Raw genomic sequence first — 12,021 nt, 5'->3', positions numbered from 1 at the left:
TTTATTTTTAGCATGGATGACAAGTAAAGGAAGGAGAAAAGAAATGGTAGAATACAATTATACAACTCATCTCCTGTGCTGGCTCTACATCAAAACAAGAATCCATGCAAACACAAACACAAATTCACCAACTTCTCTTCAGAAAATATTTGCCACATGATATCAAATTATTAACTTATTAGCTAGGTGTCAACAAACTTTATAGTAAAATTAATGCATGTCCATGCAAAAAACCTCAAAGACAAATGTCTCACCACAACATTTTACGTGTCATATCCAAATCACCCCTTCTTCTCCTATAAATACCAAATCCCAAAATCCCTATTTTCTTCATACTACAATCATATCACTACTCAAAATTATGGAAATAATAAAATTTAGTCTATGTTTTTTTCTTCTTTTTAGTTGTTGTTTCTCTCAAATAGAGCAACAACAAAGTTTCTTATGGCAAAAGCTTCAATACCAGCAGCAACACCGGCGCGGCCGAGCTAAAACTGATTGTCGGATCTCGAGCCTCAGTGCTCGAGAGCCGACTTATAAGTTTAACTCGGAGGCTGGAACCACCGAGTTTTGGGATCGAAACTCGGAGGAATTTGAATGCGCCGGAGTTGCTGCAGTGAGAAATGAAATTCAGCCTAACGGGTTGTTATTGCCTCATTACAATAATGCCCCTCAACTCCTCTACATTGTCCAAGGTTCGCATTCTTTTCTCCTCTATTCAAATTCACAATCTTTATGTGTCTCAGTTTAACTGAATAATTGTGCTTTTTTTTTTGTTTTTGGGATGAAATGTAGGAAGTGGAATTTTGGGAACAGTGATACCAGGATGTGCTGAAACATTTGAATCACCACAAAGAGAGAGAAGCATGAGAGGAGAACAAGGAAGATCAGAGGGAGGTAGTCAATACCGAACAGGCGGTGATCGCCATCAGAAAGTCAGGCAATTCCGACAAGGCGATGTACTTGCATTGCCTGCCGGAATCACACTTTGGTTGTATAACAATGGACAAGAACGACTTGTTACTGTCGCCTTGCTTGACGTTAGCAACCCTGCTAACCAACTCGATCTCCAATTCAGGGTAAGTTATGTTGAAAAAGTATTTATACGGTCAGATCACTTTATCTTATTATAAGACCTTTCTGAAGTTTATGATATTAAACATGTCAAAGTCGCTAGTTACCAGCTAGCGACATGAAAGATATAAAACTACATCAAAAATGGTCATTTTTAGCGATAATTAACATTTTTTATATATGTTTCTAAAACTTTTAACAATATTGAATCTAATAATACTTAACTAATGGTGCTAAAGATTTTAGCACTCTTTATTAATATCAATATTTATTGCCGCTAAAAGTTATTTTTATGGGAAACTTACATAAATGTGCTATAATAATAAAATATTTACCATTTATAGCAATAATATTTTTTTCACTTGATCGCTTTTAATTCATTTATAATACAATTTTAATACATATTATAGATTTATCACAGTATTGCTATAAATGGTAATAAACAAAAAGTATCGCTAAAATCAGTAATTATTTTTCAAAATATATTAATTTATGTAATTTTTCCTATTTTTATTATAGTGAAAGGGGTTATATGATCTCATGGCAAAATTATTGGGCCGGGCTAAGTTTGAACTATCTTAAACAAAAATTTTACTCCTAGGAGATATAACTCCTTAGCGCATATATATAGAGAAGAACCAGAGGAGGAAGAATAAAAACAAGTGTAGCTCGCACCTATAATGTTCATGTTAAATATGAAATTTGTATTTGTAATCACAAAATTTGTATAATTTTTTTCCGTTAATGTGTGGCATTGACAATATTTTTACAGCATTTCTTCCTAGCGGGAAATCCAAATCCCAAAGGACTAAGTGGAAGTAGGTATGAAGAAGAAATCCGAAGTCGAAAGCAACATGAACAGGGTGGACAACCACAACAACAACAACCGGGCAATCTATTCGATGGATTCGATCTCGATATCCTTGCTGAGGTTTTCGATGTGGATCGGAATTTGGCCAAGAACTTACAGGGCCGAGAAGATCAAAGGGGACAAATTATTCGGGCCGAGAACTTGGATGTTCTCAGCCCGGAATTCGAAGAAGAGCAACCCCATAGGCCCGGAAGAGGATCACGGCCCAATGGGCTTGAAGAAACTATTTGTGCTATGAGGTTAAGAGAGAACTTGGGCCGCACGTCCCGTGCTGACGTGTACAATCCACGTGGAGGACGCGTCAGCACCCTCAATAGCCATAAGCTTCCCATCCTCAATTGGCTACAACTCAGTGCTGAGAAAGGAAACCTTTACCAGGCAAGTCATTTATTTAGAGTATTTTTTTGATTCTGTTCGATATTCATATTAAAGCCCAATTAATTTAGATTTGAATTCGTTAGAATCCTTTTAGGTTAATACTAACCTTATTCATTGCACCACATTCCTTGTTGGTGTTTATTCAGAGTTGACAGGTCTTAACTAAATTAAGATCTTATTATTCCTAAATTTATTATTTTTGTAATTTTGTACACCTTTTGTCTTAACTCACATATTCTGTGACTCTACTCAATTGAACCGCCTGAGATATATTACCCCAGAACTTATTATTTTTGCAATTTTGTACATTTTTTGTTTTACATGGCACACTTTGTGACGCTACGCAATTGAGGCGCGTGAGAGATAATAGGATGTAACTAAGTCAAAAAATGCACAAAATTATAAAAAAAAAAATGAGTTCAGGGATAGTAGGACCTTAATTTAGTTGAGGTATGTTTTTGAGATTTTGGCCATAGTTTAGGAGTATTTTAACATTTTCCTTGTCTTAAATTGAAATTTTAGATATACATTTCTAGTCAAAATTAGTGGAACATGTATTTAGTTAACTAAATTCTGACAAATATTTGAACTTCAGACGTCGATTATAATATTATGCCACTTGAGTTCTACAGAATGCAGTAATGGCACCATACTGGAACCTGAACGCCCACAGCATCATCTACATTATCCGAGGGACGGGACGGATTCAGGTAGTCGGAGACACAGGAAACTCTGTCTTCGACGATGAGGTCAGGGAGGGACAAATGATAGTCGTGCCACAAAACTTTGCGATAATGAAGAAGGCAGGTGACCAAGGGCTCGAGTACATCGCGTTCAAAACCAACGATCAAGCCATAACAAGCGCGTTAGCAGGGCGTTTATCGGCTATTCGGGCCATGCCAGAGGAAGTGTTGATGAACTCTTATCAAATTTCCAGGCAAGAGGCTAGGAGCTTGAAGTATAATAGGGAAGAAACTTGTGTTTTTGCTGGAAGAAAGTCAACGGGATATTCAACTAGGGCAATGGAGTATGCGTTGACTGCTGTTGAGGCTTTTTTAAAAGTCTAATAATTAAGTTTGTGTTTTAAATAATAATAATGGTAGTCAAGAACCTAAAAGTTTATGTGAGTTTTTGATGAAGTTGTTTTATGAGAATAAATGAGTTGAGTGGTGACTTTTAAATGAGCTATTGTTTGTTTCGATGTCTTTTTAAGAAAAATCTATCGAATTCAGCTGCACTCTTAATACTCTTAAAGTAAATTACTAGTTTCGTCTCTATTTGAAGTCTTTATATTTTATTTAGCTAAGAGCATTTTAACTACGTATTTGTTTGAAAATTTAGCTAAGAACATTTTAACTACGTATTTGTTTGAAATTACTTTTGGTAGCTGATTTCATATATTATAGTGTCTTAAGAACAAAGAAATTGGGGGACCATTTGAATTGATGGCCAAGTTAGGGTAATAACGCAAATTCTTCATGGGGAAGTAAGGTATATTATTTATCGTTTGATCTATGATCAATTAACATAGGTCATAGATAGAGAGGATTAATCGTAACTTGTTTAAGAAAGCTAGTTTATTAGCATTGTATCGACTCCCATCTTATTGGGGTTAATACCGACTAAAATTATTTGCACACATATAGACTATTCGATTTTTAGTGAAGTCCCTCCTTCTCAGCCTCCCATAATATAATGTCCATTTCTTAAAATAAGATTGAAGCATATATAGAGATATTAGATCACCCCTTTCATTCTGGGGTGACGGAGGGATCGTACTATTCTAATCATTTTTTTAGCCTCCTATAATATAATGTCCATTTCTAAATGAAGATTGAAACATATATAGAAATATTAGATTTGAAAAAAGCATATGATCACATATCTCAAAATCTTCACGGAAAAAGAATGGAGTGGATAAAGAGAGGTTAGATGAGTTAAGGGCCACACTAGACCAGACTTGCACATTGTACGATTCTCATCTTTACAAGTAGGATTCGAACTAATTGTCACATGCATCTTGTACACAAATTTAATTACTAAGATGTGGACACATAACAAAATATCAATCATCTTGATTTTTTTAATATTGAAGACTTAAATATATAAACATAATATTTTTAATTGATATATATATATTCAAGAGGTATATTTTTGGTGGCAAAAAGTGCCCAACTCATTGGCCCTGCCACCAAAGAAATCCACTACAACCTTCAATTTACACTTTATCTTTCTCTTTTTCTTCATATCTTTTAATTTTTCTAAATAAATTAAAGCATAAACTTAAGACTAAAGATTTCTCCAGCCATGAACTTCAAAGACAAAACCGAAAGTTATTAGATAAACCTAAGCATACTTCTTTTTTTTTTAAAAAAGAGATCTTTTGCTGTTTCTACATGGTATGTTTTGGTACGATAGAAAATATTTTTCATGAAAAAATAATTTCTTGAAAATAAATTAATTTTTTAACTTTTTTTCTAGTATATTCGGTTAATAAGTAGAAAAAAGTTTTAATATATCATAAAAATTTTATATGTAATCTAATAAAATATTATAATGCTTCCTCGAGGGTGGCTAGAGTAGAGGTTAAGGGGGCAATGATACAATAAACATTTATAGAACTTATTTTTCCTACTTCTATTAAGGCAGACATATTCCTCATTCTTAAGGAACTTACTTTTTTTTAGAGAAAATATTTTTCAAAAATTTCGTCCACCAAAAACATACCCAATATTTAGGTTTCTAGTCCAAAAACATACCCAATATTTAGGTTTCTAGTCTATAGTGTGTGATCCCTTTCTTAGAAAAAACACCAAAAAGATGACAAAAGAAATCATGTGAAGAAAAGAATGAGATATGACCAAAAGGTTCAAGGAACCATCCAGCCTAACATTTTATGTCATACATTTACACACACAATCACTCCAAAATAAAATCCAAATCTTCAACTTCTCTTCCTCTCAATCAATCCATCTTCTTCTCCTCAAACCATTTGATTTCCACTCAAAATCCTTAATTGAATGTCAAATTTCAACCTAGGAAAAAAGCTTATTCTACCAACTAAAAAAACATGGAAAAGCTTCACCAACAAATTACAATCAAAGTTACACAAACTCAAACTTTCAAAAGCTATCAAAAGTTCCAAAAACCTTTGCATTAGAGCTTACAACTACGTTTCTCCTATTATTACTCGAAAATTCTACTCGTTTATCCATCGTTCTTCATCACCACCACCACGTACTCATCGCAAATTTTACAATAATTACTACCAATATCAACAATGTCATAAAAATACTTCACCTATATATGTGGACCATCTCTTCCCCGAACCTATACTGAAAAAACCAGCATGTCAAAATAAGATATCCGCACCTCAGACTGAAGAATTTGCCACTTCAAGTAGTGGTGGTGCTATTAAATGTAAAAACAAATTGGATCAAGAGGAGCAAGAGATTATTATGAAGGGTATTGAGGTAAATAATGCATTGAAAAAAGGTAAGACAATTATTGAGAGTAGTGGAATTAATAATTATAGAACATGTAATAATATTAATAATATTATTGATGAATGGAGAACTCCTTCAATGCCACATATAAATGGAGTGGATAAAAGAGCTGAAGAATTTATATCTAAGGTTCGTGAAGATATGGAGCTTGAAAGACAAAAATCAATTCTTGATTTTCAAGAAATGTTGGCTAGAGGTGTTTAAAAATATGAGTAATTTTTTTGGTCCAAATTATTATTGGAATATTTCAAAAATAGGTTTTGATTCTTTGTTCAATTCCTTATTTCCCTATTATTAAGGGGGGAAAAGAAATTGAATTGATTTTCTCTTTCTTTTTTTTTTTACGTCACATATATGGAGGATCAATAGTTTTCTTATTTATTCTTCAACATGACTTTGAAGCCTGATGATGAAGGTGTTTAATCACTTTAGCAAGTCGAACTTGTTAATTGATTTTCTCTTTGATTTGGTGTGATAGAGTAAATAAAGTGTGGATAAGAAATTTAAGTTGTGTGTTATTGTTTTTTATGTTATATTTTTAATTTCAAAGAATTGTATTGTAGTAGACATTGATTATTTTTATTGGTTGTTATGAATAAATGACTTGAAACTAGAGTTGGTACTAATTGGTATAATTGCAGGGGAAATATATGATCCCCTTAACCTATAGTTGTACTAATTAGTATAATTAGGATCAAAGAATTGTGTTGTAGTACACATTAATTATTTTTATTGGTTGTTATGAATAAATGACTTGAAACTAGAGTTGGTACTAATTGGTATAATTGCAGGGGAAATATATGATCCCCTTAACCTATAGTTGTACTAATTAGTATAATTAGGATCATGTATAGTTTTAAGAGGGATTTGAATAAAATGCGCTAAGTTTAGGATAGTCTTTAGGCATTCTGATGCGAAATTGTTGTATGAATATTTTGTAATACACTAATAATAAATAGAAACGAGAAATATCTAGATAGGAGATTCAAATTATTTTTTGTCAAGCTTCGAGCCAGAACAAGACTGGCTAGATCCTCTAACTCTGCTTTGGATGCCATCATGATTCATAACCTCTAATTCTTCAGGTAGTTATGATCGTTTACCCGTTTGAAGAAATTTGTGGATATTTAACTTAGATGTTGACTCCAAGTAAGGAAGCCAAAACAAGACTCCGACTCAACTTGTGAGATAAATTACACTGTTGTTGTTGAATACTTCTTGACTAAGACTACCATCAGGTGCGATAGTTACATTTATCCACTTTAGTGGAACATATATGCAAAAGTATTTAGTTGGGCAAGAGGAACGAATTCATATTCACTAGCTGAATCTAAAATCTTTGATTAAAAATAGACGGGCACGCAATAATCCAACACAAAATTATTGTTATCCTTCACTTTTTTTATTGCTTTATTTATGTTCTGTTCCAAACATTTTAATAGGACCATTTTATTCTTTTATTCAAATAGGACCATTTTATTTCTTTTTCATATAGCTACAAAAATAAAAATCAACTTTCGGCTATAGATGTGAGTTTGAGCAATTAACTAGTTTGAGTTTAAAACATGATCTAACAAATTGATGAAATTTATAAATTATATTCTTTCAAACGACTATAGGATCGATATGATATTTATAATGAATTCAATATTTTTGATTGGATATCAATTCAAACATTTTTAGCTTGTGTTATTGCTCAGAATTGTTGTTAAAATAAGTAAATAATTGATGCACTTAGAGACTTTATTTCTCTTAATATATATATATATTAAACTAAATTTCTAAAGGTCATCCTCTCTTTCGTTCTTGAAAAGTCATTTAAAAAAACATTTTGACTTGTTTGATAACACGTAGGCCTCAAGGCATGGACCAGCCCTTTTGTTAGATTAGAAAAAAAAAAAAAAAACAGTTACTTTCTTCCTACACCACAATTTCAAATAATGCCGTATATTGCGCGTCCCACTCTACTACAAAAATCTCACAACCCAAGGCTATCTTCATCACAATAATTATAATTCCAAAAATATCCTTTATATTTGACGGAAAATTTATAGCACAGCGTAAAATCAACGCTCCTATGTAATAATTCGTAAATCATATAGGAGAAGTGATCCTGCACAGTGCGACGAGCTCGGCCAGAAGACAAATCAGTTGCTTTCGCTCATGTGTAATAACTCGCAAATTACATCACATCTCTGTCCAGTGCGACAATCACATAGGAGAGGTAACCCTGCCCAGTGCAAAGAGCTCGATCCAGAAGACAAATTTCTTGTTTTCATTGGCAGGGTTACGAACTGGAGACCTCTAACATAAAAATCCCAAGTTGAAATCATTAGGCCACCTTTCGAATGAATAAGTTTCTTATTATAAAAAAAAATAGGAAAAAAAACGTTCAAAATGGAACTTTAATCAAATATGAGTAGTATACTCTTCATCTGAATTAATGTGAAATAATTTAATTAGATACAAAGTTTAAGAATATGAAAGATTTTAGGAGATTTCAAATTAATCTTAAAAAAAGTACATTTTTCGTTAAATAAGTGAAATCAAACATGAACAAAATTTGATAATATCATCGTATATTATTCAAATAAGGAAATGTATCAATATTTTTCGACGAACTAAAATAAAAAGTTTAGTCAAATATAGCAAAATCTAAATGCTCATTTTTAATGAAATTAATTAATAAACTATTTATAAGGAATCATGTGAAATATACCCCAAGAGATAAGTGACCATTATTGTCATTTCGTCTTCCATAAACAAACGCTGACGAATCCAACAGTCACAACGGCGTCGTACTGACCACTAGTTTTGAGCCAATAAATATCGCTTTAGTCTTCTCGTTTTCCTATCTCACTCTCATTTTCACTTCTTCCGATCATAGTTTTCATCGCTCTCGTTAACTTCTAGATCTTCAAGAAAAATGGCCAAAGATCCAGTTCGCGTTCTCGTTACTGGTGCTGCAGGTAATCGATCTGTTCTATGAACTTCAAATTACTTATTTTTTGTGATTTTTTTGATATTTTTTTGACTTTGGATGACTTAGATCTGTTGTTTTACTTCATTTTGACTTGAACTTTGTGTTGCTTATCGGTTTTAGCCTTAGATCTAGTTGTTAACTGTTAGTTTTATGATTTAGTGGCTGATCCTTGTTAATGAGATTTGTAGAGTTCTGATTTCCTTATAAAATTTTGTTTTGAGTATTTAGATAACTAAAAAGTAGTTTAAGCTACAACTATTGAGAGAGTATTACTTTGTTCGCGGTAGTTGATTCATCTGCTTGATGTATTTTTTGTTGTATTACCAATTAGTATTAATTGTATTGGCTTGCAAGGTTGAGATTTAGATCTTTGTTGCTCCGATTTGTAATTTTGAAACAATTAAAAATGATGACTGTGTTCTTTTCTGTTGTTGTTTGCTTTGATTTATACTTCTAATTTGATTTATTGATTGGAAAGAGAAGATGAACTAATTTAAGATTGAGATTTAGTTGTTATTAGCATGATTGAATTGATGCCTCTCTTTTTCTTTTGAGAACGGACGTGTAGTACTAACAACTGTGATGTAATGATTTAGATTTGTGGATTCGTGGTTTGGACTTTGGATGAACTTCTCATGTGTTAGTTAAGCTAGATAGTTATGAAGATATGCTTGTCAGTGTCTTTGGAATCTGTTTCGAGGTTTTACAATTTCTTTTCGATAGTTGGAAAATGTTATTGTGAGATAAATGTTCTATTGGTTTCAAAATCATGAATTGGTTGGAATGTTATGTTAACATGGTAATGTTGATTTGTTTTTCAGGACAAATTGGATATGCCTTGGTGCCTATGATTGCCAGGGGAGTGATGTTGGGCGCAGATCAGCCTGTAATTCTCCACATGTTGGATATTCCACCTGCTGCTGAGGCACTGAATGGAGTGAAGATGGAATTAGTGGATGCTGCCTTCCCTCTTCTTAAGGGTTGGTTCAGTTGCTTATTATCTTACACTTTTTGTAAATGAAATTGGTTTAACTGGTGTGTTCTTCTATGTATGTGTTAGGTGTCGTTGCCACAACTGATGCTGTTGAGGCATGCACCGGTGTCAACGTTGCGGTCATGGTTGGAGGTTTCCCCAGGAAAGAAGGCATGGAAAGGAAAGATGTGATGTCAAAGAATGTGTCTATTTACAAGTCCCAGGCATCTGCACTTGAGAAGCATGCAGCTCCCAACTGCAAGGTCAGACTATGCTTATACACCTTCGTTCATTTCTTTCAATTTTTAAGTTTTGCGCCTCGTATATTGCACAGTGTCCAACACTGCAGGTTATACTTCTAGGTTTTCATTAGATATTCATTTAATTTTGATTGTGGAGGTAATTGATTACTTGATTGATGAATATATTACCCAAGTCTGAGAATAGTTATGAGATGTTTATTGCCAACTTTAATGTCTTGTGTCTTACTTGGATAAGTCCTTTCTGCCACAAACTCTAATGTCTTTGTTATTATGGCCGTCTATTTGTGTTAATGAAAACATCATTGATCTGTATTCTGGATTTCGATGGAACATGTTCTGTGCCTTCATTTTATATTTGGTATTAAAGTTTTGCCTTGTGCCTCGTCCAGGTGTTGGTTGTTGCTAACCCTGCCAATACAAATGCATTGATCTTGAAAGAATTTGCACCATCCATTCCTGAGAAGAATATTACCTGTCTCACAAGGTTGGACCATAACAGGGCCCTCGGCCAAATCTCAGAGAGACTGAGTGTCCAAGTTAGTGATGTTAAAAATGTCATTATTTGGGGAAACCACTCATCATCACAGTATCCTGATGTCAACCATGCAACAGTTTCAACACCAGCTGGTGATAAGCCAGTCCGTGAACTTGTTGCTGATGATGCATGGTATAATGAATTACAGACGTTGTAAATTGATTATCTATTTTTTTTGTCTTCAATTTTGCTGATTAACTGATAAATTATATTCTCTGTATTTAGGTTGAACGGTGAGTTCATTTCTACTGTACAGCAGAGGGGTGCTGCCATTATCAAGGCTAGAAAGCTTTCTAGTGCCCTTTCCGCTGCTAGTTCTGCTTGTGATCACATTCGTGACTGGGTCCTTGGAACTCCAGAGGTAGATCTCTTAACTTGGAGCCTTTTTGTATTAATATATATAAGAAAGTTATTATTTATATCACGTTGCTGTCTATAAAGTAGTTCTTCTCAATTTTTTTCAAACCAAATGTTGCAGGGAACTTTTGTTTCTATGGGTGTTTACTCTGATGGGTCATACAATGTCCCAGCTGGGCTTATTTATTCCTTCCCAGTTACATGCAAAAATGGAGAATGGTCCATTGTTCAAGGTTAGGAAATACATTTTATTAGCATTCAGATACTTTCCGTCAATTTAATCGACTATTATACTGTTCAATGTTAGGCTTGTCTTATGTTATGGGCTTCAGGCTGTTCATCTCTTTAAATACAGTTGGACAAATTAAATTGGTGGTTTGGGATGATGGGTGGAATGGATTAATCTTAGTTGTAAATCATATGCTGTAGGATTATGGGATTCAGATTCCTTGAATTAGCCATCTTTAGCCCCAAAGGTTGTTGTATATCATACACATTGAAAAGAGCATTTGACGAAAATATTTATAAATCGGATGTTTATTTACCTGACGGATTTTCATTAGAAAAAAAAGGCATCCCAACCCTTTACAGAGTTTTTTAGATGTTAACTAATGATTTCTCTGGAAGGTCCCATGAATATTAGTATGAGTTGTTTGTCAACATGGTCATTGAGTATTTTGTCTGTTGTTCGTGTTCCCAGGTCTTCCAATTGACGAGTTCTCAAGAAAGAAGTTGGACTTGACAGCCGAGGAACTATCAGAGGAAAAAGCATTGGCTTACTCCTGCCTTGCTTAAATTGGCTGAATATCCTAAACTGCGTTTTCAACATACGAGGAGTGTATGTGGTAGTAGAAGAAGTGGCTTCAGTTTTGAATAAGGCCATTGTTGATTCTTGAGGGAAGTGATGATGGGGGGAATACTGCTTTCTCAGTTGTGTTTACTCTTATTGTACTCTATTTTATGCCAAAATTTCGAGATAGAAAAGATGTCTTTTGCGAATAATTAGCATCTTGGATGATGATTTTCCCTAATGAGCAAGTTTTTGTTCTTGCCCACCAATATTACTACTTGTTTCATGGAA

The 12,021-nt window shown here is 33.6% G+C and overlaps 3 protein-coding genes across 3 annotated transcripts; all 3 read left to right on the top strand.

Moving 5' to 3' along the window:
• Positions 1–337: 337 nt before the first annotated feature.
• LOC107031108 (cocosin 1-like) lies at positions 338–3,507 on the top strand. The gene is made up of 4 exons (XM_015232332.2): positions 338–695; positions 796–1,079; positions 1,847–2,323; positions 2,956–3,507. Exons 1-4 carry the CDS (start codon positions 362–364, stop codon positions 3,388–3,390), a joined length of 1,530 nt encoding a protein of 509 aa, XP_015087818.1. The 5' UTR covers positions 338–361; the 3' UTR covers positions 3,391–3,507.
• A 1,513-nt stretch (positions 3,508–5,020) lies between these two features.
• On the top strand, positions 5,021–6,409 carry LOC107031107. The gene has a single exon (XM_015232330.2). The coding sequence runs from the start codon at positions 5,344–5,346 to the stop codon at positions 6,031–6,033; it is 690 nt and encodes a 229-aa protein (XP_015087816.1). The 5' UTR covers positions 5,021–5,343; the 3' UTR covers positions 6,034–6,409.
• A 2,232-nt stretch (positions 6,410–8,641) lies between these two features.
• On the top strand, positions 8,642–12,021 carry LOC107031106 (malate dehydrogenase). Its single transcript, XM_015232329.2, has 7 exons — positions 8,642–8,798; positions 9,634–9,792; positions 9,873–10,048; positions 10,438–10,715; positions 10,809–10,944; positions 11,062–11,173; positions 11,641–12,021. The coding sequence occupies exons 1-7, from the start codon at positions 8,756–8,758 to the stop codon at positions 11,733–11,735; spliced, it is 999 nt and encodes a 332-aa protein (XP_015087815.1). The 5' UTR covers positions 8,642–8,755; the 3' UTR covers positions 11,736–12,021.

Source organism: Solanum pennellii, chromosome 9 (genome assembly GCF_001406875.1).
Source record: "Solanum pennellii chromosome 9, SPENNV200".
Lineage (NCBI taxonomy): Eukaryota > Viridiplantae > Streptophyta > Magnoliopsida > Solanales > Solanaceae > Solanum > Solanum pennellii.
Note: the sequence above shows the minus strand (reverse complement) of the source record. Positions and strands in the feature narration are given on the sequence as shown.